Source organism: Pristiophorus japonicus, chromosome X (genome assembly GCF_044704955.1).
Source record: "Pristiophorus japonicus isolate sPriJap1 chromosome X, sPriJap1.hap1, whole genome shotgun sequence".
NCBI classification, from domain to species: domain Eukaryota; kingdom Metazoa; phylum Chordata; class Chondrichthyes; family Pristiophoridae; genus Pristiophorus; species Pristiophorus japonicus.
Window position 1 is genome coordinate 38,501,566 of NC_092010.1, and position 24,337 is coordinate 38,525,902.

The 24,337-nt window shown below is 43.7% G+C and overlaps 1 protein-coding gene across 5 annotated transcripts in view; it reads right to left on the reverse strand.

Annotated features, from left to right (window-relative positions):
- Positions 1-23,494, reverse strand: part of dnajc14 (DnaJ (Hsp40) homolog, subfamily C, member 14) — a 29,884-nt gene extending 6,390 nt beyond the window's left edge. Inside the window, exons 1-7 of one of the 5 annotated variants that reach the window (XM_070869696.1) lie at positions 23,342-23,494; positions 22,439-22,499; positions 11,797-13,647; positions 6,305-6,411; positions 4,625-4,744; positions 3,457-3,617; positions 1,870-1,972 (exon numbers count right to left, since the gene is read on the reverse strand). In XM_070869696.1, coding sequence (XP_070725797.1) covers positions 1,870-1,972; positions 3,457-3,617; positions 4,625-4,744; positions 6,305-6,411; positions 11,797-13,599 — 2,294 coding nt within the window. In that variant the 5' untranslated portion in view covers positions 13,600-13,647; positions 22,439-22,499; positions 23,342-23,494. Of the gene's footprint in view, positions 1-1,869; positions 1,973-3,456; positions 3,618-4,624; positions 4,745-6,304; positions 6,412-11,796; positions 13,648-22,438; positions 22,500-22,988 lie in introns of all 5 variants that reach the window. The other 4 variants (XM_070869693.1, XM_070869695.1, XM_070869694.1 and 1 more) reach the window with 4 other exon arrangements.
- Positions 23,495-24,337: the final 843 nt, after the last annotated feature.

A 24,337-nucleotide genomic window follows, 5' to 3' on the forward strand; every position in this document is an offset into this window, starting at 1 on the left:
CTAAACCACTCAAAACTTGGCACACAATGGCCATGCTGTGGGGGACTACGTTGCTGGCACCATTCGAACTCAACATTAGGACCTCCCCACAAAAGCAAAATAGTGCGGATGCTGGAAATTGGAAATAAACACAGAGAATACTGGAAATACTCAGCAGGTCAGGCAGCATATGTGGAGAGAGAAACAGAGTTAATGGTGACCGGTCATTGACCTGAAACGTTAACTCGGTTTCTCTCTCTCTACAGATGCTGCCTGACCTGCTGAGTATTTCCAGCATTTTGTGTGTTTATTTTAGAACCTCCCCAGATAGTTCAGGAGTGACAAACCCAGGAAGGTTCCAGCTCTGATCCCTAGTCTGTGTCCAGTTAGTGAATCTCAGCTGAGGACAATAGTTCAGGCACAACAGCTTCAGCTCCCCGAGGCTAAGAGGAGAAAAGGGCAAAATAAAGACAGGGTTCCCACTCCTGTGCACTTTCCAGTGAAGCCTGCTGGCAAAGTGTTCATGTGAACAGGACCAGGATCCTATCCTTGTGGTCAAATAGCTGGGCAACACAAACCGAGAGCGACGTTCTGAAGGGCACACGTGGAACTCTACCCGAGCAAGAGTAGAATCATAAAAAATTCACAGCACAGAAGGCGGCCATTCGGCCCATTGTATCTGTGCCGGGTGTTTTCAAGAGCAGAGAGAAAATGGGCTAAAATTGGGGAGGAGGAGGAAGGCGGAGGAAATCATTTACATTTTAAAAACATTAACCAGCATGAAAATGCTGTTTTTAGTGGGATAATAATCCAGACCTGGACAGCACACACACTGTGTTCCTATGTGACCCGATTCCAATTTTGGATCACACTATACTCTAGGATGGATCCTCTGTAGAAAATGTACCTCTCAGGTGGTTCAGGCAGAAAAGCAGCTGCATTCTTCACGAAGAAACTATCCTAAAACTCACATAACTGAATTGAAGAAAGAGTTAGTCCTCAGGGGAAGACACAAAACGGTACAATTTGCTTTAGGTTATTCGGAGAATACCTCAACTGAAAGATTACTCACTCAGTGTTCCCGTCCACTCTGAACCCCTTCTTTCTAATGTTCAGCATTAAGCAAGGTGTTATGTACACATCCGGGGAGCTTTTTAAACAATGATTCATTCTCGAGATGTGGGCGTGGCTGGCCAGGCCTATCCCCAGTTGTCCCGAGAAGGTGGTGGTGGGGATGCCGCCTTCGATTTGCTAGGCCACCGCAAGAGGCAGTTAAGTGTCAACCATGTTGGTGTGGGACTAGAGACCAGGCAAGGACAGCAGGTTTCCTTCCCGAAAGAACAGTAATAAAAGCAGTTGGGTTTTTAAAGACAATCTGAGAGCTTCATGGTCTCTCTTACGAACGGCAGCATTTTTTGTTTCTAGATTTTAAAACTGAATTCAAATTCTCAGGCTGCAATGGTGGGATTTGAACTCTGAATTATTAACCAGTAACTTAACAGTCACACCACCACAGATAGCCCTTGTCACCACTATTCTCTCCCAGCCAGCTGGTAACCTCCACATAGCACTGATGCGCGAACTGTGCTCTCAGCCTTGCAGGTCATTAAAAATCTGCAGGAAACTAACTATTCAGCTGTATTTTACTGCACTCCGTCATCTCCATTTAATGATTGTCATTTGCATTAGGCCACAACTGGGACACTGTGACATTCCTTCTGCACGGGTAAGTGATTTCACCCCGAGACTCTGAGCTCCCGTGCATAACTTGCCCGTGAATCTGTGCTTGGATTGCTGCATTGTAACATTTACCCACAGAAAAATACATGGAGGGCAAAACAATTGGAAGATTAATAATGAACTACCCGAGTTCTCTGTACATTTACTTACCTATATCGACTACTGCTTCCAGATGTTCGGGAAGCAAAGGATATATGGTAAGGAACATGATGGATATCGGGAGATATTCCAACCCTCTGACATCCAGCCCATTCTGAAGAGAGAAGAGAAAATAAAAACAGTTACTGTGGTCCTGCGTGACACATTGTAGAAATTTTATGCAATCTCTCAAAGGCTAAAATAAACAAAGTTTAAAAAAAAAGATACCTTTTATCATCGCTCTTGGATCCCAATTTCGTATTCCCCAGTTGAGGGGGGTTGAGGTGTCCCCACTCCCGAGCTTTTACCAATTGGCTCTGCAACCACCCACTAGAAAGGGCACCAGTGAATTTCAAAACTGAGATAGATTGTTGGGCAAGGGTATAAAGGGATGTGGAACTGAGGTGGGTAAATGGAATGGTGGTACAGATCAGCCGTGATCTCACTGAATGGTGGAACAGGCTCGAGGGGCTGAATGACCTCCTCCCAATGTTCCGGTATTTTGAATTACCCACATAGCCCCTTAATGGGGTCGTGCAGGACCAAACAAAATTAGAGGGAACATAGGAACAGGAGTAGACAATGAACCGTTTTGACTTTCCCTTCCTCCATATAGAAAAACACCAAGCCACCATTTTACATCAAATGGCCCAGCACCAATCAAGAAATCAGCACGTGCCAAACTCAGACCCCCGTCACTCTGCCAACCCACACCAGGACCCCAACATACCGAGATAACTTTAAAAGCTGCCTTTCAATCCATCTGATTTTAAAGTCAGACCTGGCTTCCTGCTTGTTTTTCCTTTTAAGATTATTTCCATTGCTGTAGACAGGCTTTTGGAGCCTTTCAGGAATATTTTGAAAGATTCTGGAATACAATATTATTCAGATGCTCCAGAATGGCACTCTAGGGAGGTTTCAGAGGAATCCCACAGGCCAGTAATGGCGTACATTTTTCCTGAAAGTTATTACCCCTTGATTTTACCGGTTAAATATTGGGTCTGTCTGAATGGGTCAAACCCAAATACCACAAAAACCAGATGCTGTTGCACTTTTTTTGGGTTGAAATTGTTGAACAATGAGACAAGCTGAAGTATTTGCCATTTCTTCCCATCCACACCCCCCATCATTCAGTCGAGAGCAAGAGCTATAGTCTACTCAGAGGGTGGCAACACGACTATCGCAGTGACAGCCAACAGGAGGTGTATTTTGTAGGTTTTAGTACTGACTTTGTTATTGTTGCTATCTCCCAAGAAAATAGAAACCTCTGTCATGCATTCAGCATCCAACGGCCAAGCTAAAGACCAGAGACGTTCACTTAGAATGATAGAATTCAGAGCACAGAATCAGAACATTTGGTCCATGCTGGTGTTTATGTTCCACACATATGGAGCACAGAAGTTGCTCCAGGCTAGAGTATAAACCCTTGCCCTCTGAACACAACGCTATTCTGCTGGATCTACCAGGTTGCTAGCTTTACGCAGCAAAGTATTTCCAAGCTTACGACACAAGTCTCACTAAAATCCACCACTTTTGTTTTTTCTTTATTTAATGCCTGGAAGGTATGTGAAAATGGCTTCAACTTTCTAGTCTTCTTACCTGTGATGTCGTAGACTTTGCCATCCATCATGGCGAAGTAAGTGATTTTCAATCCCAGCATGCTGGTTTCTGCCCAGAAGTCTCCGTCCTCCACAGAGTGCCTCTTGTTACACTCAGCACAATATCGAGCTGCCTGTGGGTCACGATCCATTTCAAACCTCCTGCAAAGGTAGTTCAAAACGTTATTTTCATACACAAGGAGGAGGAATTGTAGTTTCAGAAAGACGACTCGAGATTAAATCATTATACGGTCTTATCCTGGAATATTCTTTTAACAGACATGGATCTCCTGTGGTATTCGCAGTTGTTGGCTTTGAGGGGTTACATGAGGTTGGAAGCAAGTTGTGCATAGAGTTGGTCTGGGAGCTGAACAGGTCAGGAGCTTTTGTGGTTGGGGCAGGGGGGGGGGAAACAAAGAACAGGAGCCTGACCAGAAGGAACAAGTAGGTGGGCTGCAACAGCATCCAGGGAAGGGACATGAATTATAAATGAGAGATTTTCATTCATTTCAGTGTGTAGTTTATTAACTTAGAAATAGTAATGAGAAATAGTAATGAAACATAGGTGTTCAAATAATGTTATAATCTACCTGTTTTACTTTCATAGTTTACAGGACACAGGGAATGAAAATACCAGCTATTAAGCTCATAGAATTCTCTTTTTTGGTACAATGCGATCAGTGTGGCGTTATAGATACCAATCACAAACACCAAACTAGTCACAAACCTACACTGAATCAATCAGAACGTTTCTGTACAAGACCTCAGGCATACAGACACAAAAGAAATGTTAGGTAAATAGGCAGATGACCAACTTCTAAATCAAACAAGAATTAATTATGAAAATAATAATCTGACAGGAAAGTGCCAAGGTCGTTGATCTAATAGCCCAACGTAACTGGCCAGAGCTCCTGGGCTGGGGAGATAAATCCGTCAGGGTTGCCACTCCGGATTGGGGTTGTGGAAGATAGATGTTGGCCTCAGCTGTGGTCCCTCTATGGTTGAATAGGGTACCCAAGGGCACTTGGCACCATGGAATCATACTGCAGCCACAGCCTGCACTTTGAGGAGAGGAAGAGGGGAAAACTGCAGAGCAGAGATCGGCAAAACAAAAATCACCTCGCTTTACACTTATTCAACAGATTAGTGAAAAATAAACGAGCACAAACTTGTGTTTTCCATCGCATTTGCTGCACATCATCGTGTTCATGGCCTCCTTCAGGTCATCTTGGAGCTTGGTGAGAAACTCGTTCATTGAGCGATGTAACTCGCTCTCTGCAGCCCGCTTGCTAGAAACAGAAACAAAAAAGATTCGGTTACATCTGGAAATAAATCAAGAGCAGAACGTGGCCGAAAAATTAAACTTGGGTTCTGCAATTCCCCAGAATATAAACAAAGACTTCATACAAACCTCTCTTTACAACAAGCTTTCAATATCCATCCCCAGGGAAAGTCAGCCTCGATAAAATGAAGTTATACAGCAAATCATCACATCTGCAGAATGACCCAAAGTGCTTTGCAACCAATAAATGACTTTTTTTTGGAAGTGCAGTCACTATTACAAGAGACAAATGCAGCAGCCAATTTGCGCACAGCAAGATCTCACAAATAGCAAGTGAGCAAAAGACCAGGTAATCTGGTTTTGGCGAGGTACATTGAGGGATCAACGTTGGCCAGGGTACCGGGAAGAACTCTTATGCAAATTGTGCTATGGGATCTTGTCTGCTCATTTGAACAAGAAAACAACACCTCAGTTTCGAGACCAAGAAAAATGGAGGGACCAATTGTCCCAAGTTGCTCTTGCACAGCACAAGTAGCCAAATATACAGCACAAAGGAATAGCAAGTACGGCACCTTACGCATTCTCCCTTTCTATGTCCCACACTCCGTGCGTGTGGAATTTTAAAAATACGTAAGTCACAAGCTTCTTCAATCAGAAACCTAGAAGGACAAGAGCAGCAGGTGCTCGGGAGCACCATCACGTTCAAGTTCCCCTCCAAGTCACACGCCATCCTGACTTGGAAATATATTGCTGTTCCTTCACTGTCGCTGGGTCACAATCCTGGAACTCCCTAACAGCACTGTGGGAGTACCTTCACCACACGGACTGCAGCGGTTCAAGAAAGTGGCTCATCATCACCATCCCAAAGACAATTAGGGATGGGCAATAAATGCTGGCCTTACCAGCGACACCCACATCCCATGAACAAAAAAAAAAATACTTTGAGTTGCCAAATAATATTTTGCCTTTTATTAACATGCATGTTGTGATGGATTTTTGCGCTGAACAATAGGAGTGTTGGCAGTGCTGGGGAATGGGAAACTTTTTGCATCCAGCTTCAACATCAACTGCTTCCAAATGATCTTTATAGCATCTCTGCGTGAGACTGACAAGTTACTACTAATGGATGTGGATTTTCAGACAGTTTTGGGATGTGGGACCAGGAACTCGGTCAAACTTGCCCAGACTCCGTTCACTTGGGACTCTTGTAGCCGACAGCGAGGAGACTTCATTCCATTGGTCTGAGCTGCGTTTAAACCCAGTCCTGTGATGAAATGGTGATATTCTTAACAAACCGTACCAGCAGAGACCTTTAGAAGTTGTTTTTTTAAACATTAAACTTGGTAACATGTTCAAGGAGATTTCCACTCTCTAAATTAATCAAAATGGTACACTTGGAAATAAAAAATTACAAAGATTAATCAGATTTGAGCAGTTCAAAACATGATGAAATATTATATCACAGATAGGAATAGAAGGTATATTGCCATATTTTAAAAAAGGACTTTGATCCTAAAACGATAAGGATCACAGGCCACGTGGATATGCAGCACTGAATTTTGCTTACATGTCATATTCCTTCCTTCTCTCAGGATTGCTCACAATATCCCACGCCGCTCGCACCACCTTAAAAGCTTCCTCCGATTGTGGGTGTCGGTTTTTGTCAGGGTGAACCTGCAATCACAATGGGGTGGTTATTTTAAAAGCGAACGCTTTCTCAATCTAATGCACTTTGCTGAGCTACAAATGGTGATAGTTCACATGAGTCCAGACTTGCTAGGCTTCATTTTTTTTTAAAATATTTAACTAAAGCTCATCCTACAATTCTTGGGTTGAAATAAATGCCTAAAGTCAAAGTCGACGAGCTGCTGGTGACTTGGTGGGTAACTGCAGGGCCCGAGGTGGTACTAGTTCAAACAGACCAGGAAGCTCCCAGGCTCTGTGCTCGCTCTTCATTTTAGCCAGTGGGATGCTACGACTCTCCTCAGCACTCTGTCCCTTTGAGGGAGGTGGAAGACGAAAGCAAAGAGGGGATGAAGAAGAATCAAAAATGCATCATCTGGGGCTCACTGTCCCGATTACTATTCAGCAACCCTGGCTGAGGAGAGGACAGGAGCGGGCTCACAGCTGAACAGTCTGCTGACACTATCTAGGGTCACAAATGAAGACTGCTGCCACTGCCCGTGAAACTATACTAGAAGGGAAATTTCACCCATTGTGGGAATTATTTTACAATAAAATAGAATGTTCTAAATACTAAACGGCATTTTTTATTAAATTGAAATAGTGAGACTCACCGAAATACTGTCATAGGTGGTCGAGTCCGCTGATCGACACATTACATTACATGAACTACAGAACTACTGTTACCCAGAGATAGGGCCCTAGCGCTGGGATGGAAATAAAGAGAGACCCGATAATGGTGAATGGAGGCCTCCAATCCAGAGCTGCACAAAATCATTGCAGAAATCCGAGTGTCTTCCTTCCTTGGCTCAGTGGTAGCACTCTCGCCTCAGAGTCAGCAGGTCGTGGATTCAAGCCCACCTCCAGAGACTTGGAACACAACCTTGGCTGACACGTTAACAGTGCAGCACTCCCTCAGTACTGCACCAGAGGTGCCGTCTTTCGGATGAGACACTGAACGAGGCCCCATCTGCCTTCGCACTACTGGAAGAAGAGCATGGGAGGTCCCTGGTGTCCTGCCAGAGATTTATCCCTCAACCAATTTCACAAAAAAGGGATTATTTGGTCATTTATTGCATTGCGGTTTGTGGGATCTTGTTATGCGCAAATCAGCCGCTGCATTTCCCTACATTACGACATCGACTGCAAATCAAAAGTATTTCATTGGCTGTGAAGCGCTTTGGGACGTCCTGAGGCCGTGAAAGGCGCTATATAAATACAAGTTCATTCTTAGTTTTTCCTCATATTAAAATTTATATTTGCTGTATTTCTCTTGCTTCTATTCACTATTATTTCTTAATAAGCCTGACCTGTTGTAGTCAGAGTATTTTGCCTGAGTGGCATTCACCCATCAGTCAGAGAGCAATTACATTTCCACTGATTTGGTCATAAATTTCAAACTTAGACATATCTTTCGGACGAACAGAAAATCTGCACATTTGCAGAACATAATGTTGACACAAAACACGTTAAACTTTCCAAAATCGTGACTGGAGACTGCAATAAATGAACCCTCTCTAGGACTGCCAGTCATGGATTGAGAACGAAATACCTAGCAGTTATGGAAACAGATTGAGCAAAGGTTCAGAAAGGGTATTAACTAATACAGGAATCGCAGCAATCTTCATTCACCTCTGGAGTCTAGGTATGCAGAGCACAGACTGGGGATGAAAGAGTTCTACCTCGACATTTGAGGTCCACAAAAGAAATAAGTCTGCAACACGAATAACTCAGTTCCCAGTTGGAACAATGGTACACCACAGAACTGTTCCCATATCGGATTTTAAATCCCCTCTCCCTGTACTTACCCCGCTGGACTGTGTCTGATTCTAAATCAGCAGCATGAGCCTGAAATGAAATTGGGAGTCAGGAGGCAAAATGTTATCCTAACACTGGAAGAGCAGAGCAGGCAGGAATGCAACCGGTATGGTGCTGCAGCTGGCAAAACTTGTGTGGGGAGATCAGTCAGCCAGCCGTGAGAGAACGTGACCCATGCAAAAGACCAGCGGCCTTACTTTTAGCCCTGGAGTGGAACATAAATGTCTAGTCTTGAAATCCTATTTAGTACAGTGGTGGATTGCTCTATAAATGTTCACTGGGTCATTTTGTACAAGTGCACTGCAGAGACACAGTGGAGTGAACTGAGAGAGGATAAATTAACCGATTACATGAGTCAGCCATCATGTAAAGTCAGTTGCCTCGACACCGACACCAGACTAAAAACGTGTGTGTTTGTTTCACTTTCAAAGCTACACAATCAATACTTTGTGGAACAGGACCTGCCTGTTGTTGGGGCAACATCGGCAGCTTTCTAAAGATCAGGACCTGACCAACTAAATACAACAGCCTACCGCACCTACACTGTGCGCTCTGAAAAGAACGGGATCATAATTAGCCACTTGCAATACACACTGTACATCCCATTTCCCTGTAATCAACTGGAAACCCTACCCCCTCCGACATCAGAAACATCCTTGTTGTAAAGTAATTTTAGAAAAGGAATTTACGACTTCTTTTGTGCCATGCACGATATGTATTTAGAGGGTAACCATGAGACCTGCCCCAGGCTTCTCTCTATGATGGTCTCCACCCAGAATCAAAGACTGAAGCAATCGCCACAAACACAACTCTGCTCGGGTCAACCTGGTTATCGCTGTTATAGATAATGAGCTCTTTTTAAATCCGCTACACAAGAACTGGAAAACACATCTGACAAAGAAAGCTGGCTGCCGGCAATGCATTCGCCACACAGCTGTATCCCAGACCTCAGCCACATTGCTGCAAGGTGGAAAAGGCCTGTGAACCCAAGCTAGCAATCTCAATGTTGCAATCTATTCTCAGTATTTGGGTGCCCTGCTCGGAACCCCTCAATTACACTGCAGATTTAGAATATGTCCAAGAATGTTGCATTAGGTTTACTTTTTGCAGAATTGCCCCATTGGAAATTCTCCATCTTTACCATCTTTCAAATTTTAGTGCGAGAGTGCAGAAGAGCGTGTGTTTCACACAGTCCCGAACAGGAAGAGGGTTTTTTTTTTTAAATGGAGAAATACCGTCTGTTATAGCCAAATAACTGACCATAGCAGAAATAATATAAAATTAGCTGCAATAACAGAAGAAAAAGTACATCAAAACTCCAAAACAGGAAAGTGAGGGGGACAGGGAAAAGAAAGCTGCTCATTTTATTTTGCAGTTAAAATAATAAATGACGGTTATTTCAGCTGAAACAATGACCCAGAAATTGCTGGGAAGATAAGGGTGAGTTTAATACACTCGCTGTGATTAGTGTGTAAATGACCCAGCAACTTACGGCGGGGGAAGAGAAATACTTAGTAACTTGCGACGGAGGGAGATATACCCAGCAACTTGTGGCGGGGAGAGAAATACTTAGTAACTTGCGACGGAGGGAGAGAGATAATCAGCAAATTGCGGCAAGAGAGAGATACCCAGCGAGTTGCGAATCTCCGTAGGTAGCCGGGCGATTTGCGCCGTCCCGCCGTTAGCCTCGCAAAAACGACAGCTTGCCATCAATCGGTTTCAAGAAATTGCTGCATTTGCGCGGTTAAAACTGCCGCAGAAAGTTAGCGCTGGTACTTGAGGCAAGGGCCCTTTTAATGACAAGGTTTATGTTCCTGTAATGCCACTCAGCCTGTGCGGCCCAGAAAGGGAACAATTGAAAGTGTGCAGTCTCACTCCTGCAGGTAGCAAATTGCTCCTGGAGGTTTTTTACATTTGAAATTTAAATGCAATTTTGTTTCTTCTTACTTTTCCTTTTTTACCTCTCTCTTAACCCACTCATTCTTTCCCCCTCTATTTCTCTTTATGTGCCTGATTTGACTCTAATTCACCCTATTTCCACCTCCGTCATTGCTGTTTCTCTCTCAATCCTTCAATCTCATTAATTAACCAAATAAGATGGTTGAACACGTCATTCAGCGAGGTCCCAGATGTCCCGTCGCCCTCGCTGTGCCGTTATCAGCTTGTATTTCCAGAAATTTGCGGCACAAAAAATGGAAGCTGAAGCATGAGGAAAAAAAAAAATCTAACTAATGGGGCCCGTCGCGAGATGCCCCGCTCCATCACATTCTGGGCTATCAGTGCAGAATGCAGCATGCAGCACTGTTAGACACACAGCATATTCGTTTTGTGCATGAATACCTTTTGCCCAGACATAAATGAGGCATGTCAGTCAGTCCTCGACACTGTCTATTAACACAGCGTTGGTTTCAATTGTCTGATGTACCATTTACCCCACGCAGGAAGTGGCTGCTGGTTTTGTGATTTGGGAGAGAGGAAATGCTCCATCACTGCCAATGAAGTGGGCGGTGACAATCACTTTCTGTGCTGTCTTTCAGACCCTCGCCACTAGTGCCCAGAGATTCCGTCACTGGTGTTCAGAGTCACTTCTTGAGCACCACTGCCTTTCTCAGCAACAGAGCCAAGACTGAGAACTCGGAGTGACACAGAGAAGTTCAAATCCAGACTGCTGTTACCCCACTGTGCAGACACTCTCTGGCTCAGTACCCATTTTGCCGTACGCCTGACACACCTTGGGAGATTTTTTTTGCATTAAAAGGCACCACACACATGCAAGTTGTTGTTGTATCTGGGGCACTAGCATATTCATAAGCAAATACTGGGTGAACTGAGCAATCCCCTCAGATGGTGCTGTAACAAAAGAAGAACATTAAGCTCATGTAACATTAGAAAACCAAGAGTTTGAAATAACTGATCAAGATAGCTAGGTCTATGATACAGATTATCTGGCTGAATAACATCATTTTGATCAAGCAGTACCCAACCCCTATTCCAATAGTTATAGGTAAATCTACTGTAAATATGTGACAATGAACCATATTGACCTGGTTCAGTCTGGTTTGTCCTGATTTAGCTGATCACGGCTGGATGCTACAAAAAGAACTGTGAGTGAGGGGATTCCCGCTCCTTATCATTATCTAGCAACCCTCCACTGGAAGTACATGCGAGTAACCGCCTGTTGAAGTGGTGGGAAAGCCCTCTGACCCCAGTATCCCTGCTCATTGAAGAACAGCAGCTCCTTGGGTGTGGTGCCAGAGGGCCATTGGCACCCATGCGACATAAACCCCACGATGAGGCGCTGGCCTTTGGGGAGGGGGGAGGGGGGAGGGGAAGTGTCAATGACCAGAAATTTCAGTGCTATTCTCTCAGGTAGCTGCAGGGTGTTAAAAGGTTAGCCGAAGTAGGACCAAGATTGGCAATGGTTCACCCCAACAGACTGGAAAATAGAAACACATTTTAGACACTCAGAATTTTGGTTGTGATGACCGGTCAACTAGAAATAACTGAATCAGACAGTTGCATTTTGTTTTTAGTTCAATGTTTTCATGTGGAACTTACCAGAACAGCCAACTGCCGATAAGCCTTTTTCAGCTCGACATCAGTGGCCATTACCTCCACGCCCAGAACTTTAAAAGGGTCCAGGTCCTCCTCTGGTACATTGGCCATTGTCAGCAGCCGCTCCACCTCGCGATCTGGCTGGTGGCGACTGGCACTGGGTGACTGGGGGGATGAAGGTGATAGTGGAGACTGGCCTGCAGTCCACCATTTCTCACTTCGCCAGGCTCTCATTTTCAATTTCTCCCACAGTCGTTTCAAATAATTCCAAGTTCTAGATTCTTCTAACAACAAGCACAGGTGGTGCAGAACGCAAACAGCTGGTGAATGGGGAAAGCATTCATTGGCCCAGATGGGTAACTTCCGAAAAAGCGTTAAAATGCCAGACTTTCCGTACTTGTAGCCGAGTCGCAAGCATCCTATAAATAACATTACAACTAGAAAAAGCAGAGCAAGCAGCATTTTTAAAAACCTTACAGTTATCTTCAGCGAGGAAAGGCAAAAGCGTCTAAGCTTCTCTGACCTCAACTTTGCCTGCTTAAGAAGCCACCTGCTTGAGGTCCTTGCGGTGCACATTAAGGAATTAAAATCCTCTCCTTGTATCTGGAAACATGAATATACAAGTTTTCCCCCTGTCTCCACGTACTCTCCACACTTGTGGGTCACAAAAAGAATGACGTCCATTATCATTTTCACATAGGTTATACAGCTCCAAAGCATTTCTTCAGTCTCTTTATGCTTTCCGATCTTTAACCTTTCCCGGTGGTCAGCATGCAGACGCTTCCTCTCAGCCTTTGTGTGCCTCTGTTTATGAGCAGTTGAAGACTTGCTGTTCTTCTTCGCGTGCTCCCTCACATCCTCCTTATCACAGATGTGCAAGGAGTCTTTTGTCGCCAATTTGTTTCTCTGGCGTCTGCTGCTTTTCCTGCTGCTGAACTTCACAGGTTGGCGAACATCTTCTACCATCTTTACAGGGTTTTCATCCACTCCTCCACCTCCATTTAATTCATCACATTCATCTATTCCATCATCTTGTGAAGCATTGGCAGAACGTATACAATCTAAGTTGTCAAGGAAAGCTAGATTGTCATCGGTCCTGAAGGGGAAGTTGTGGTCTCCATAGCTGCCAGGTTCAAAGCACCCTTCCAAAAATGCTCGACTACGCTCAGAGTTTTCGTCCCGATTGACAGAGGACAGACGTCCATTCTCTTGCTTGTCTCGGTCAGTCACACCTTCACAATCAGCCACAGCATCAGCAACAGAGTATGGCTTCTCAGTACTGACCAACTCTGTCTCTCGGCTTTGAAGGTTACACCCATCGCCCGATAAGCCAGAATAGAGAGATGACATCTGCCCCTCAAAATCCAGATGTCCATAGGGGAAGCTCAACCCGTCCATGTCCAGCGACTTCAGCTCTTTATCTAAGAATTGATCTAAAGATGGTCCTTTGTGATCGAAACAGTTCACGTCACCAAGAGTCCAATCTGACAAGGTGACTGGTGTATCAGTATTTCTTACTGGTTGATGACTCGTCCTTTGCCAGGGCAGATTACCGTCAGAAGTGTGGACGTGTTCTGAACCATACCGACTTGAGTCAATACTATCACAGGAATAAATCGGGAAATTGGTCGTTTTATCATCATGGGGGCAACCGGCGGCTGGCCGACTTATCTTATCAAACGGAGGCTGGCTGTGACGGGACAGTTGGCATGTACCTCGCTGCTCCTCCTTCACATGGCTGAGAGTTTTCTTTCTTTCTGACCACTGCAGATCATTTCGCCTAGAATGGTGATCCTTTCTCTCCATTGCAGCAGAAACTCAAGTTGCAGGTAGTCATGTTTGTGCCATCTTCACCTAGAATCAATGCACAAGATACAGTCAATGCTACAACCGTGCGAGAGAAATAAACAAACATCTGAAACTTGCAGTAATAATTACACGATAAGAACTAATGCTGTAGTGTGAATGCTGCCTCACAAAAACAAGAGAGCATCTATCGGGACAGTTATTTACAGAACTTAGTGTACACTATAAAAATAATATAGCCAGTCCCTGGCTTCAGACAAGGTAAAAAACTTGGATTTATACAGAGCCTTTCTCGACCACCGGACGGCCCAAAGCGCTTTACAACCAATGAAGTACTTTTGAAGCGTAGTCACTGTTGTAATGTAGGAAACGTGGCAGCCAATTTACACACAGCAAGCTCCCACAAATAGCAATGTAATAATGACCAGATAATCTGTTTTAGGGATGCTGCTTGAAGGATAAATATTGGCCCCAGGAATAACTCGCCTGCTCTTCAAAATAGTGCCATGGGATCTTTTACATCCACCCGAGAGAGCAGACGGGGCCTCGGTTTAATATCTCATCTGAAAGATGGCACCTACGCAGCACTCCCTCAGCACTGCACGGTCAGCCTAGATCTTTGTGCTGGAGTCTCTGGTGTGGGTCTTGAGCCCACAACTTTCTGACTCAGAGGTGAGGGTGCTACCAACTGAGCCACAGCTGACACTTTCTGGAATATACCTCAAGCTTGTTCGCATCATATTATATGAAGACCCTGAATTAGATTTCTGTACTGCAGTCATTCCTACAAATCCACTATTCACTCCCAATGATAACCACAAAAGTAAGTATGCCAGCAGATGCTTACTTACCCATCCCATAAGAAATAGGAGCAGGAGTCGGCCATTTGGCCCCTTGAGCCTGCTCCGCCATTCAATATCATGGCTGATCGGATCATGGACTCAGCTCCACTTCCCTGCCCACTCCCCATAACCCTTATCACTCAAAAATCTGTCTATCTCCGCCTTAAATATATTCAATGACCCAGCCTCCACAGCTCTCTGGGGCAGAGCATTCCACAGATTTACAACCCTCAGAGAGAAGAAATTTCTCCTCATCTCAGTTTTAAATGGGTGGCCCCTTATTCTAAGAACATGCCCCCTAGTTTTAGTTCCCCCCAAGTGGAAATATCCTCTCTGCATCCACCTTGTCGAGCCCCCTCATTATCTTATATGTTTCGATAAGATCACACCTCATTCTTCTGAACTCCCAATGAGTAGAGGCCCAACCTCCTCAGAAGTCAACCCCCTCATCTCCGGAATCAACCGAGTGAACCTTCTCTAAACAGCCTCCAATGCAAGTATAACTTTCCTTAAATAAGGAGACCAAAATTGTACACAGTGCTCCAGGTGTGGCCTTACCAATACCCTGTACAGTTGTAGCAGGACTTCTCTGCTTTTATACTCTATCCCCCTTGCAATAAAGGTCAACATTCCATTCGCCTTCCTGATTACTTGTTGCACCTGCATACTAACTTTTTGTGTTTCATGCACAAGGACCCCCCAGGTCCCTCTGTACTGCAGCACTTTGCAATTTTTTTCCATTTAAATTATAATTTGTTTTTCTATTTTTTCTGCCAAAGTGGATAACCTCACATTTTCCCACATTATACTCCATCTGCCAAATTTTTGCCCACTCACTTAGCCTGTCTATATCCCTTTGCACATTTTTTGTGTCCTCTTCACAATTTGCTCTCCCACTCATCTTTGTATCAGCAGCAAACTTGGCTACATTACACTCGGTCCCTTCATCCAAGTCATGAATATAGATTGTAAATAGTTGAGGACCCAGCACCGATCCCTGCGGCACACCACTAGTCACTGTTTGCCAACCGGAAATCGACCCATTTATCCCGACTCTCTGTTTTCAGTTAGTTAGCCAATCCTCTATCCATGCTAATATATTATCCCCAATCCTGTGAACTTTTATCTTGTGCAGTAACTTTTTATGTGGCACCTTATCGAATGCCTTCTGGAAATCCAAATACACCACATCCACTGGTTCCCCCTTATCCACCCTGCTCGTTACATCTTCAAAGAACTCCAGCAAATTTATCAAACATGATTTCCCTTTCACGAAACCATGCTGACTCTGCTTGATTGAATTATGCTTTTCCAAATATCCTAATACTGCTTCCTTAATAATGGACTCCAGCATTTTCCAAACGACAGATGTTAAGCAACCGGTTTCACTAGATCCTCCCCTTGCTCCTGAAAGTGCAGAGCTATGCTAAGGGACAGTTCCAGAGACACCAGGCATCCCTTCATTATCCATGCCACTCTCACTGAAGCCTGGGGAACTTAATCTGGGACTTTCTGGTCTATATGGTTACACTAGAGTGCAGTTGCTTATTAACATATAGCACATAAAGGTCTGAAAACTAATGAACAAATAACTGTACATCAAGTTTTTTACTCTAATCTAAAATAATATATACTACACTTCATGGTACAGACATTGGGTGACCCAGACAGCAGGAGAAGCACTCGGAGCAGTTCGGTCAGGACAGTGACATTAACATACACAAGTCTTTCCCGCCAATCTCCCCACACAAGTACAAATGGGACTGGGAGCTACAGTTTAGGGGGATTGGGGACATCTAACCGGAAGGCCCCTTTGCTGTTTAGATGTGGACAACAGAAACTGAGGTTTTATTAAAAGTCAGTAACCCAATGAAGAGGTTCAGAATACAGATACAACTGACAAATGAACCCTTAAGATTAGAATGCAGCCTCAAATTAATTTGTTGCCATCAGTCTTTAACTATTTAAGGATAAAAAGAGTATATACGATGGACAATAAACATCTCCATAGCATTTGGAGACCAGATGACTCAGGACTAGTGAAGCCACAAGCAATATATATTATTTTGGACTGTTATGGTGGTCTTTGACATCATTCAGATTAGATAAATTCTAGAGTCAGCTTCAAAAATGAGAACCACATTCTAGTTAACATACTTGTTGGTCTGATAAAACAGTAAAGGGAAGTTATTGGGACTGCACTGTGCTTGTTTCCTTAGTGCTGAGAGTACCTCACCATTCAGGAACCAACCGTTGCTTAGTGTGGTCTCTGGAAGCTCGCACACCGCTGGGAAGCAGTCACTGCACAAACCTGCTCGAGTGCTCACCAGTCCACGTATGCAGCACAGAGGCTACACGAGTAGTTGAATACACCTTTTGTCCTATAAAGTCAAGGAAATCAGATCATTCAAGTGACAAAAGTCACCAAGCTCTACAGGTCATTTCCACGAGTGGAACAGCCATCACGATCAATAGACTACCTTCAGTATGCAGGTTCCAATTCATGCTGTATACTAAAAATCTACAATGAACTTGTTTAGTTACAGATATGCTAACCATCATAGAGTGCTATGAAGGTCGGTTATTATGGCTACAGCTGGCACTTGCTGGTACCGAGTAAGAGTGCACAGCTGTCTGAATGCTCTTCCAGCTGTTGGGAGGCTTGTAGGAAATGAGTTGGAGATGGGCTGTTGCCTCAGAAACGCAGAACATATCTTACGTGTGCAACAACTGGCTGTAAAATGGACATGGCGAGCAGCTGTCGTACGCTCCATCACTCCAGCTGAGGTAAACTAATGAAGCATAGGGGTCGGTACACTTGTCTCGAACATTTACCTGAGCCATTGGGAGAGGTTTGGTATATTTTTTTGTTAAGACTTCAAATTTCTCCATCTGGATCATTAAGGTGGTTTTTGACCGCTCAGATTAGACAACTTTTGCGGTGTTTTGCTTTAACGCTTGCGTGACTTTATTGTGCACACAATAGCTATAGCTTTATAAGCTTTCTTTGCTTTCTCTCTCTCTTCCCCCGTCCCTCAAAAGGGTAGGGCTATCACCTCGTACAATAGGCAGGGGGTGGAACATCTGTGGAAGAGGTGTAACCCCCTCACTGGCCAAAAGCGAGAGTATTTTGCAGGAGGGGTCTGACCATACTAATGTAATTGTACATTAGTATTAATGACTAGGTAATTTTATCTGTCCATCACATCAGTGACCTATGAAATGGCTACAGCAATTCACCAGCCCTTCTATTGTGTTGTATTCACTTGATTCTGGTATCAAATGGCAATGCTATCCTCAAAAAGCAGAGTAGCAATCATGTTTGCTGCCTTAGACACGGAAAGTATGAAGTGGTTGTTCCCCAGTACTATAATCACTGATCAGTTGATGCTGGGATTACTAATGCTACATACGTTAACTCTGCTTTCTCTCCACAGCTGCTGCCTGACCCACTGAGATTTCCAGCATTTTCTGTTTTTATTCCAGAATCCACAGTATTTTGCTTTTGTAGTAATGCTACATCTACTTGTCCCTCCATGTGTAAAGAAAGAAAGACTTGCATTTATATAGCCTCTTTCACAACCACTGGACATCTCAAAGCACTTTACAGCCAATGAAGTACTTTTGGAGTGTAGTCACTGTTGTAATATGGGAAACGCGACAGCCAATTTGCACACAGCAAGCTCCCACAAAGAACAATGTGATAATGACCAGATAATCTGTTTTGTTATGTTGATTGAGGGATAAATATTGGCCAGGACACTGGGGATAACTCTCCTGCTCTTCTTCAAAATAGTGCCATAGGATCTTTTATGTCCATCTGAGAGGGTAGACGGGGCCTCGGTTTAACGTCTCATCTGAAAGACGGATGATGCTACTCTGTGTCCATTGAAAGTTTCAGCCATTTGGCTTCAAAAGAAGATTACAGAGTTTATTGAGGTTAGAAGGCTCAATTAATCTCTCTATTGATGGCATGACAGATTTGAGAATGTTTTTTTTTAATATACAAATTTCTTATATTATGTTACTTTGATTTGGAATTTTTATCCTGCCGATATATTCAAGATGGTGGTTCAAGCAAATTTCAGAGTATTTTTGGAATGATGCTATTTAAATTTTACATTCTAAATTCTTATGCTTCCATTTAGTGGACACTGCTGATGCAAACTGGTGAGCTGTAATACCACCGCCCCCCTCCCCACCGCCCGCAGTGGAGACGGTAGCGCCACCATTGGTGAGGGGGTGTCATTACTGTGCCACTTTGCAGTTGCCATTAGAAGTGTAGACTCGGGAATCTATAATGGAACATTAAACGAAGGACGGAATGCATGACTTTAAAATGGAGACCAAATTACATTTGCGCACCCTGGACCAATTAGCGCTACAACCTTTAACCCCGCTTCATCCGACGACTGCATGCAACACACGAGAGATTATGGGGTTGAGTTTCCACTTTGGGTGCAATGGGGAAATTGCACCCAAAATATGCGTGTTCGGTTACACTGCAAGATTCCACTAAAATTATTTTTCTTAATCACAAACATAAAATCTTCCATGAACCATGTAATCAGAACAGAAGAAATAGGAGCAGGATTAGGCTACACGGCCTCTCGAGCCTGCTCCGCCATTCAATAAGATCATGGCTGATCATCGACCTCAACTCCACTTTCCTGCACTGACCCATATCTCGATTCCTCGAGTGTCCAAAACTCTATCGATCTCAGGCAGCAGAATAGAACATACTCATTACTTTATTTTACATTCCATTACTAAGTATTCGTGATGAATTTAAGAATAGTAACCTGATGCAGTTTTACCAATATATTACATACATAGGATCTACAGCCCAGAAACAGACCATTCGGCCCAACCAGTCCATGCTGGCGTTTATGCACCATTCGAGCCTCCTCCGGTCTTTCCATCGAACTTGATCAGCATAACCCTCTATTCCTTTCTCCCTCATATTCTTGTCTAGCCTCCACTTAAATACATCAATACTATTCGCCTCAACCACTCCCTGTGGTAGCAAGTTCCACATTCTCACCAATCTTTGTATAAAGAAGTTTCTCCTAAATTCCCGATTGAATTTCTTGGTGAATATCTTATATTGATGGACTTAGTTTTGTTCTTCCCCACAAGTGCAAACACTGTCTCTGTGTCTGCTCTATCAAAACCTTCCATCATTTTAAAGAAAGACAGCTGAAAATGGGTTTATCAGCAAAAAGGGTGCCCGATCCTCCACTGCGAGTAACCCGATTTAAAAATCACTAAAAAATGACAAAAAAAACTATACTGAACCATTTAATAGTTTCATTGGTGCACAGTAGTCAGTTTCTTGGTAAATTAACTATTTTTGATACGGAAAATCTTTTAAAACATGCCGACTGGTGCCTGCGTGCCTAAGAAAATGCATGTAATTTTAAGAGCCTATCCGAAGCAATCTTGCAATTTTGACCTGGGGGCATGGCCAGTTTTGTGGGTGGGACCTGATTCGGGAGAATTGAACCTTGAACCAGTATAAAAAAGATTGCGAAAAACACACATGCAAGTGGTTTTGGGTTCAACCCACTTAGGTTTAAAATTCCCAGATCTTTTGCACTGGTTTGGCAGATTCTGCCCGGATTGTGCCAATATAACTAGCACAAAACAAGTGGACACTTGACCCCTGTACATCTAGCGAGATTTTAAGGGTCCAGATACTGGTGTAAACTTCTTCAGCTTCTCTCTTGGTGTCAGCGGTGGTAGCACCCTTGCCTCAGTCAGACATTTGTGGGTTCACGTCCAACTCCAGAGACACAAGCCCAGAATCCAGACTGACACTTCAGCGCCGCACTGTCGGAGGTGCCGTCTTTCGGATGAGACGTTAAACCGAGGCCCTGTCTGCTCTCAGGTGGATGTAAAAGATCCCATGGCACTATTTCAAAGAAGAGCAGGGGAGTTCTCCCCAGTGTCCTGGCCAATATTTATCCCTCAATCAACATCACTAAAACAGATGACCCGTTATCACATTGCTGTTTGTGGGAGCTTGCTGTGCACAAGTTGACTGCTGCCAGTGACTTCACTTCAAAAGTACTTCATTGGCAGTAAAGCACTTTGAGACATCCGGTGGTCATGAAAGGTGCTATATAAATGCAAGTCTTTCTTTTTTTCCATTGCAAACCAAGTTTTACTTTCAGATTGAGGAATTAAAAAAATATATTATTTGAAGCACTAGCAAAATTTCAATTGCAGCACTACTGAATCTTGTTGGCCTGGTAAGGATTTCGGTACAACTCTGCATCAACAATTACAAGTAGACAGGATAATGGTAGCAGGACTGGCTGCTGTACTCTCTCAGGCTGCTGGGAGGTGGTTGCACAGCAAGTTGACAAACAAAAAGTTGTTACTTTAGTTCAATCTATTTTTTTTCAAAGATAAGAAAGCACTTTGTCAATAAACTTGGACTGCTGTTTTATTTGCATTATATTGGCTGTGAATCCACGATACCCTTGAACTAATGTGGACGGCGCATCAAATTTCAATTCTAGTTCTTTTCTATTTGTCTGAAATTCCCTCCCTAAACCTCTCCGCCTCTCTCCCCTCCTTTAAAATACGCCTTAAAACCTACCTCTAACCAAGCTTTTGCTCACATTTCTCCTTACATGACTCAATGTCAAATTTTGTTTCTCAATACTCCTGTGAAGCGCCTTGGGACATCTTATTACATTAAATGCGCTGTATAAATACAAGTTGTTATCCCAGAAAATGAGATCCTGCTATCGTATCTAGACATTGGAGGTGGTGTTTGGGCGCTTGAAGGTCGCTCTTCGATATCCCGTGTTTAATACTGTCGATGAGAATATAATAGACATTCAGGGAATGCCGACAAATCAGTTGAACACAGCGCTGAGACAACAGATTCATAACCACCATCTGATCTCCCTCTCCCCCCCCACCCCCCAAGATAAAATGACAGCCTTCGCACCACAGCTACTTTTATTACATACACATTAAGGAGTGCACACAAAGAGAGTTTTATTTTGGATCAGTTTGACGATCCAGGAATGCTCCATGCAGCTGATCCCTGATGACATCCATACTGGTTGATTAACGGCGGTCACGTGATGGCGGCGTGCGTTGCGAGTATTAATCTAACGTTGGTTACAGTGAAGCAAGAGAGACAACATTCCGTTTAGTTACTAAACTTAGCGCACTGGTCTCAAGGAAGGGGAAAGTCACACGTTGTAATGTTACACGCTACTTCATCGTGTCAAAGTGCTCCCACCACAATCGCCAGCAGTACAGACCTGTAATCAATGGTGCTCACCCTGGTCAATAAGCCCAAAATACACACTGCAGACACAATTTAAGTTTGAATAAAATCTAGAATTATACAACTGAGCACGGTTCAGGTATATACAGCATGAAACTTTCACATGTCCATCAGGTTTTATTGAAATCCCGGTGAAAAGCAGCTAAATGTGTCCACATAAAAATGCCACGTGCCCACCATTATGCTTTACTGAAATCATAGTGACAACACTATTGTCTCTCGACATAAAATATACGATTTACTATAATTTCCTACATTGTGCTACTTTAAAATAAACTGTTACCAATGTAAAATAATAAATCTGTTAGAATAGCAATCACAGAATGTTATATGCCTTCACACTGTCACTCATGTCATTTCTGCCTCCCACCTCCAAAGCAGTTCAAAGATTGAATACCTGTAATGTATTCAAACAATTCAGCTTCTCACAATAAAGTCTCTGAACACTAGTCAGCATTTAAATAATCATAAATGAGTACTGTGTGTACAGAGAGGTATGGTACCATACCAGTAACCATTTCTGCACAAGGCAGAGTGTGAAACATAAATTGACTGGGTGAAAACACCCAATGTACGAACAGTTTCATTTTCATTGTTGCCATTAGGTTAGGTTTTGATTTTTTAAAGTTATACTAAATCAATAATGGATACATTTATGTAACAAACATACAGAGAATATCTTTACCTTCCTTCAGCCCCACTCGCTCAGATATTATCAGCTTGATGCAGTTTTAAACCATAGGGACCTTCAGTATCAACATGAACATGGAGCAGAAATAAGTGATTTGTATGCAATGTTACAGGGGCACGTTATCACCAGTTTTACAATATCATTTACTCATAGGTCAATCTCCCAGTCAACTAGTATATTTTTAACGTTTTCAAAGTTTTAACTCCATGACACACAAAGCAGTTGTGGGATATGGCATTTGTCACGGTCATGTCATCAATACTTCATCAGCGATTATGATGTTTTATAGCTCACGATACAAGCAGTTTATCCAATTTCTTAATTCTGTTTTCTTCATATTACAGTTGGCTCCAAAATTGCTGCGATGTTTTGAATATATAACAGTCCCACCGAGTTAACAATCGAACTAACTTCAAATAAATTGATTGGTGAGCTTTCAAATCCCAGCAAAATTGTATTTCAAACTACAGCAATACGAAACCAATGTTTTAGGAATATAGGAACCGACATAAATAATTTGTATTTTAAATGAATTTCCACTAACCTTCCCAGCCCCCAAAAAACCGTCGATTTCAATGGTACCTGTTCTAATGTCAAGATATTTAGATTCTTAGTTTTTAAAAACACGTTGAAAACAAATGCTGGTCCTTTGGCAATTGGGATATTTACAACCCAATGGTGAGGGAAACAAAACCGCCTCTTGGCACAGGTCCCGCCTCCTCTCCGCGCTCATTGGCTCCAGCACTTGGTCGGGACGAATGGCCGTCAGTGATTGGCTCCGCTCGCCGTCAGTAACCGTTGCGCTCGCGTTAGATTGACGCTCGCGCCCTCCCCTCCCCCCTTGCTGTTTGGATTCAGTTAGGTTTGATTTTCAGAATGTAACGGCATGGAACGCACCTCAACTGCCCGCCGCCGCTACTCTCGCAGCACAAAGGAAATGGCGTCGGCAGCCCGCGTGCCGTCGACGCCGGGGAGTTGGGACTTTCACGGGTTCTATTCCAAGCAAACGCCCGTTCAACCACTTTCTCACAGCAGCGGGGCGGGATACCATTTCCATTTCCGGTGTGCACCGGAACAGGCGTCATCCGCGAGAACAAAGCCAGCACAAGCCTGTGCCGCCACCGCGCAGACTCGCAACAAGGGGAGGGAGGAGAGAGACATGGATAGATAGTGAATGAGCGCAGGAGTGAGTGACTGAATGAGAGAAAGTGAGAGAGTAGGAGTGAATGACAGAGAGAGAGTGACAGAGTGTCGGAGAGTGTGTGTGTGTATGTATATAGGAGTGAGTGAATGAGAGAATGTGTAGGAGTGAGTGAGTGTGTGACTGAAGGAGACAGGTGAGGGACTTGCAGTCATTGGCTAATCCCAGCTACAGCTAGGATTCCAACCAGTTCACTTTAGTTCCCCAATTTTGTTTGCTGTCGCTAAAAATAAAGGTTTAGCAGCTTAAACATCTACAAGATTCACTGCAGCGCCTTCCAAACCCGCGACCTCCACCACCTAGACATCATCACAGGCAGTCCCTCGAAATCGAGGAAGACTTGCTTCCACTCAAAGTGAGTTCTTGTATTGACTGTTCAGTCACCTAAGGGCAGCAGACGCATGGTAATACCACCACTTCCAAGTTCACACACACACCATCCTGACTTGGAAATACATCGGCCGTTCCTTCAACGTTACTGGGTCAAAATCCTGGAACTCCCTTCCTTCGTAACAGCACTGTGGGAGCACCTTCACCACACGGACTGCAGCGGTTCACCACCACCTTCTCAAGGGCAATCAGGGATGGGCAATAAATGCCAGCCTTGCCAGCACTACCCACATCCTGAGAATGAATTTACATATTTTGCATGTTAAGTGCAGCTAGAGAAAACTAACTGGGACACATCATGA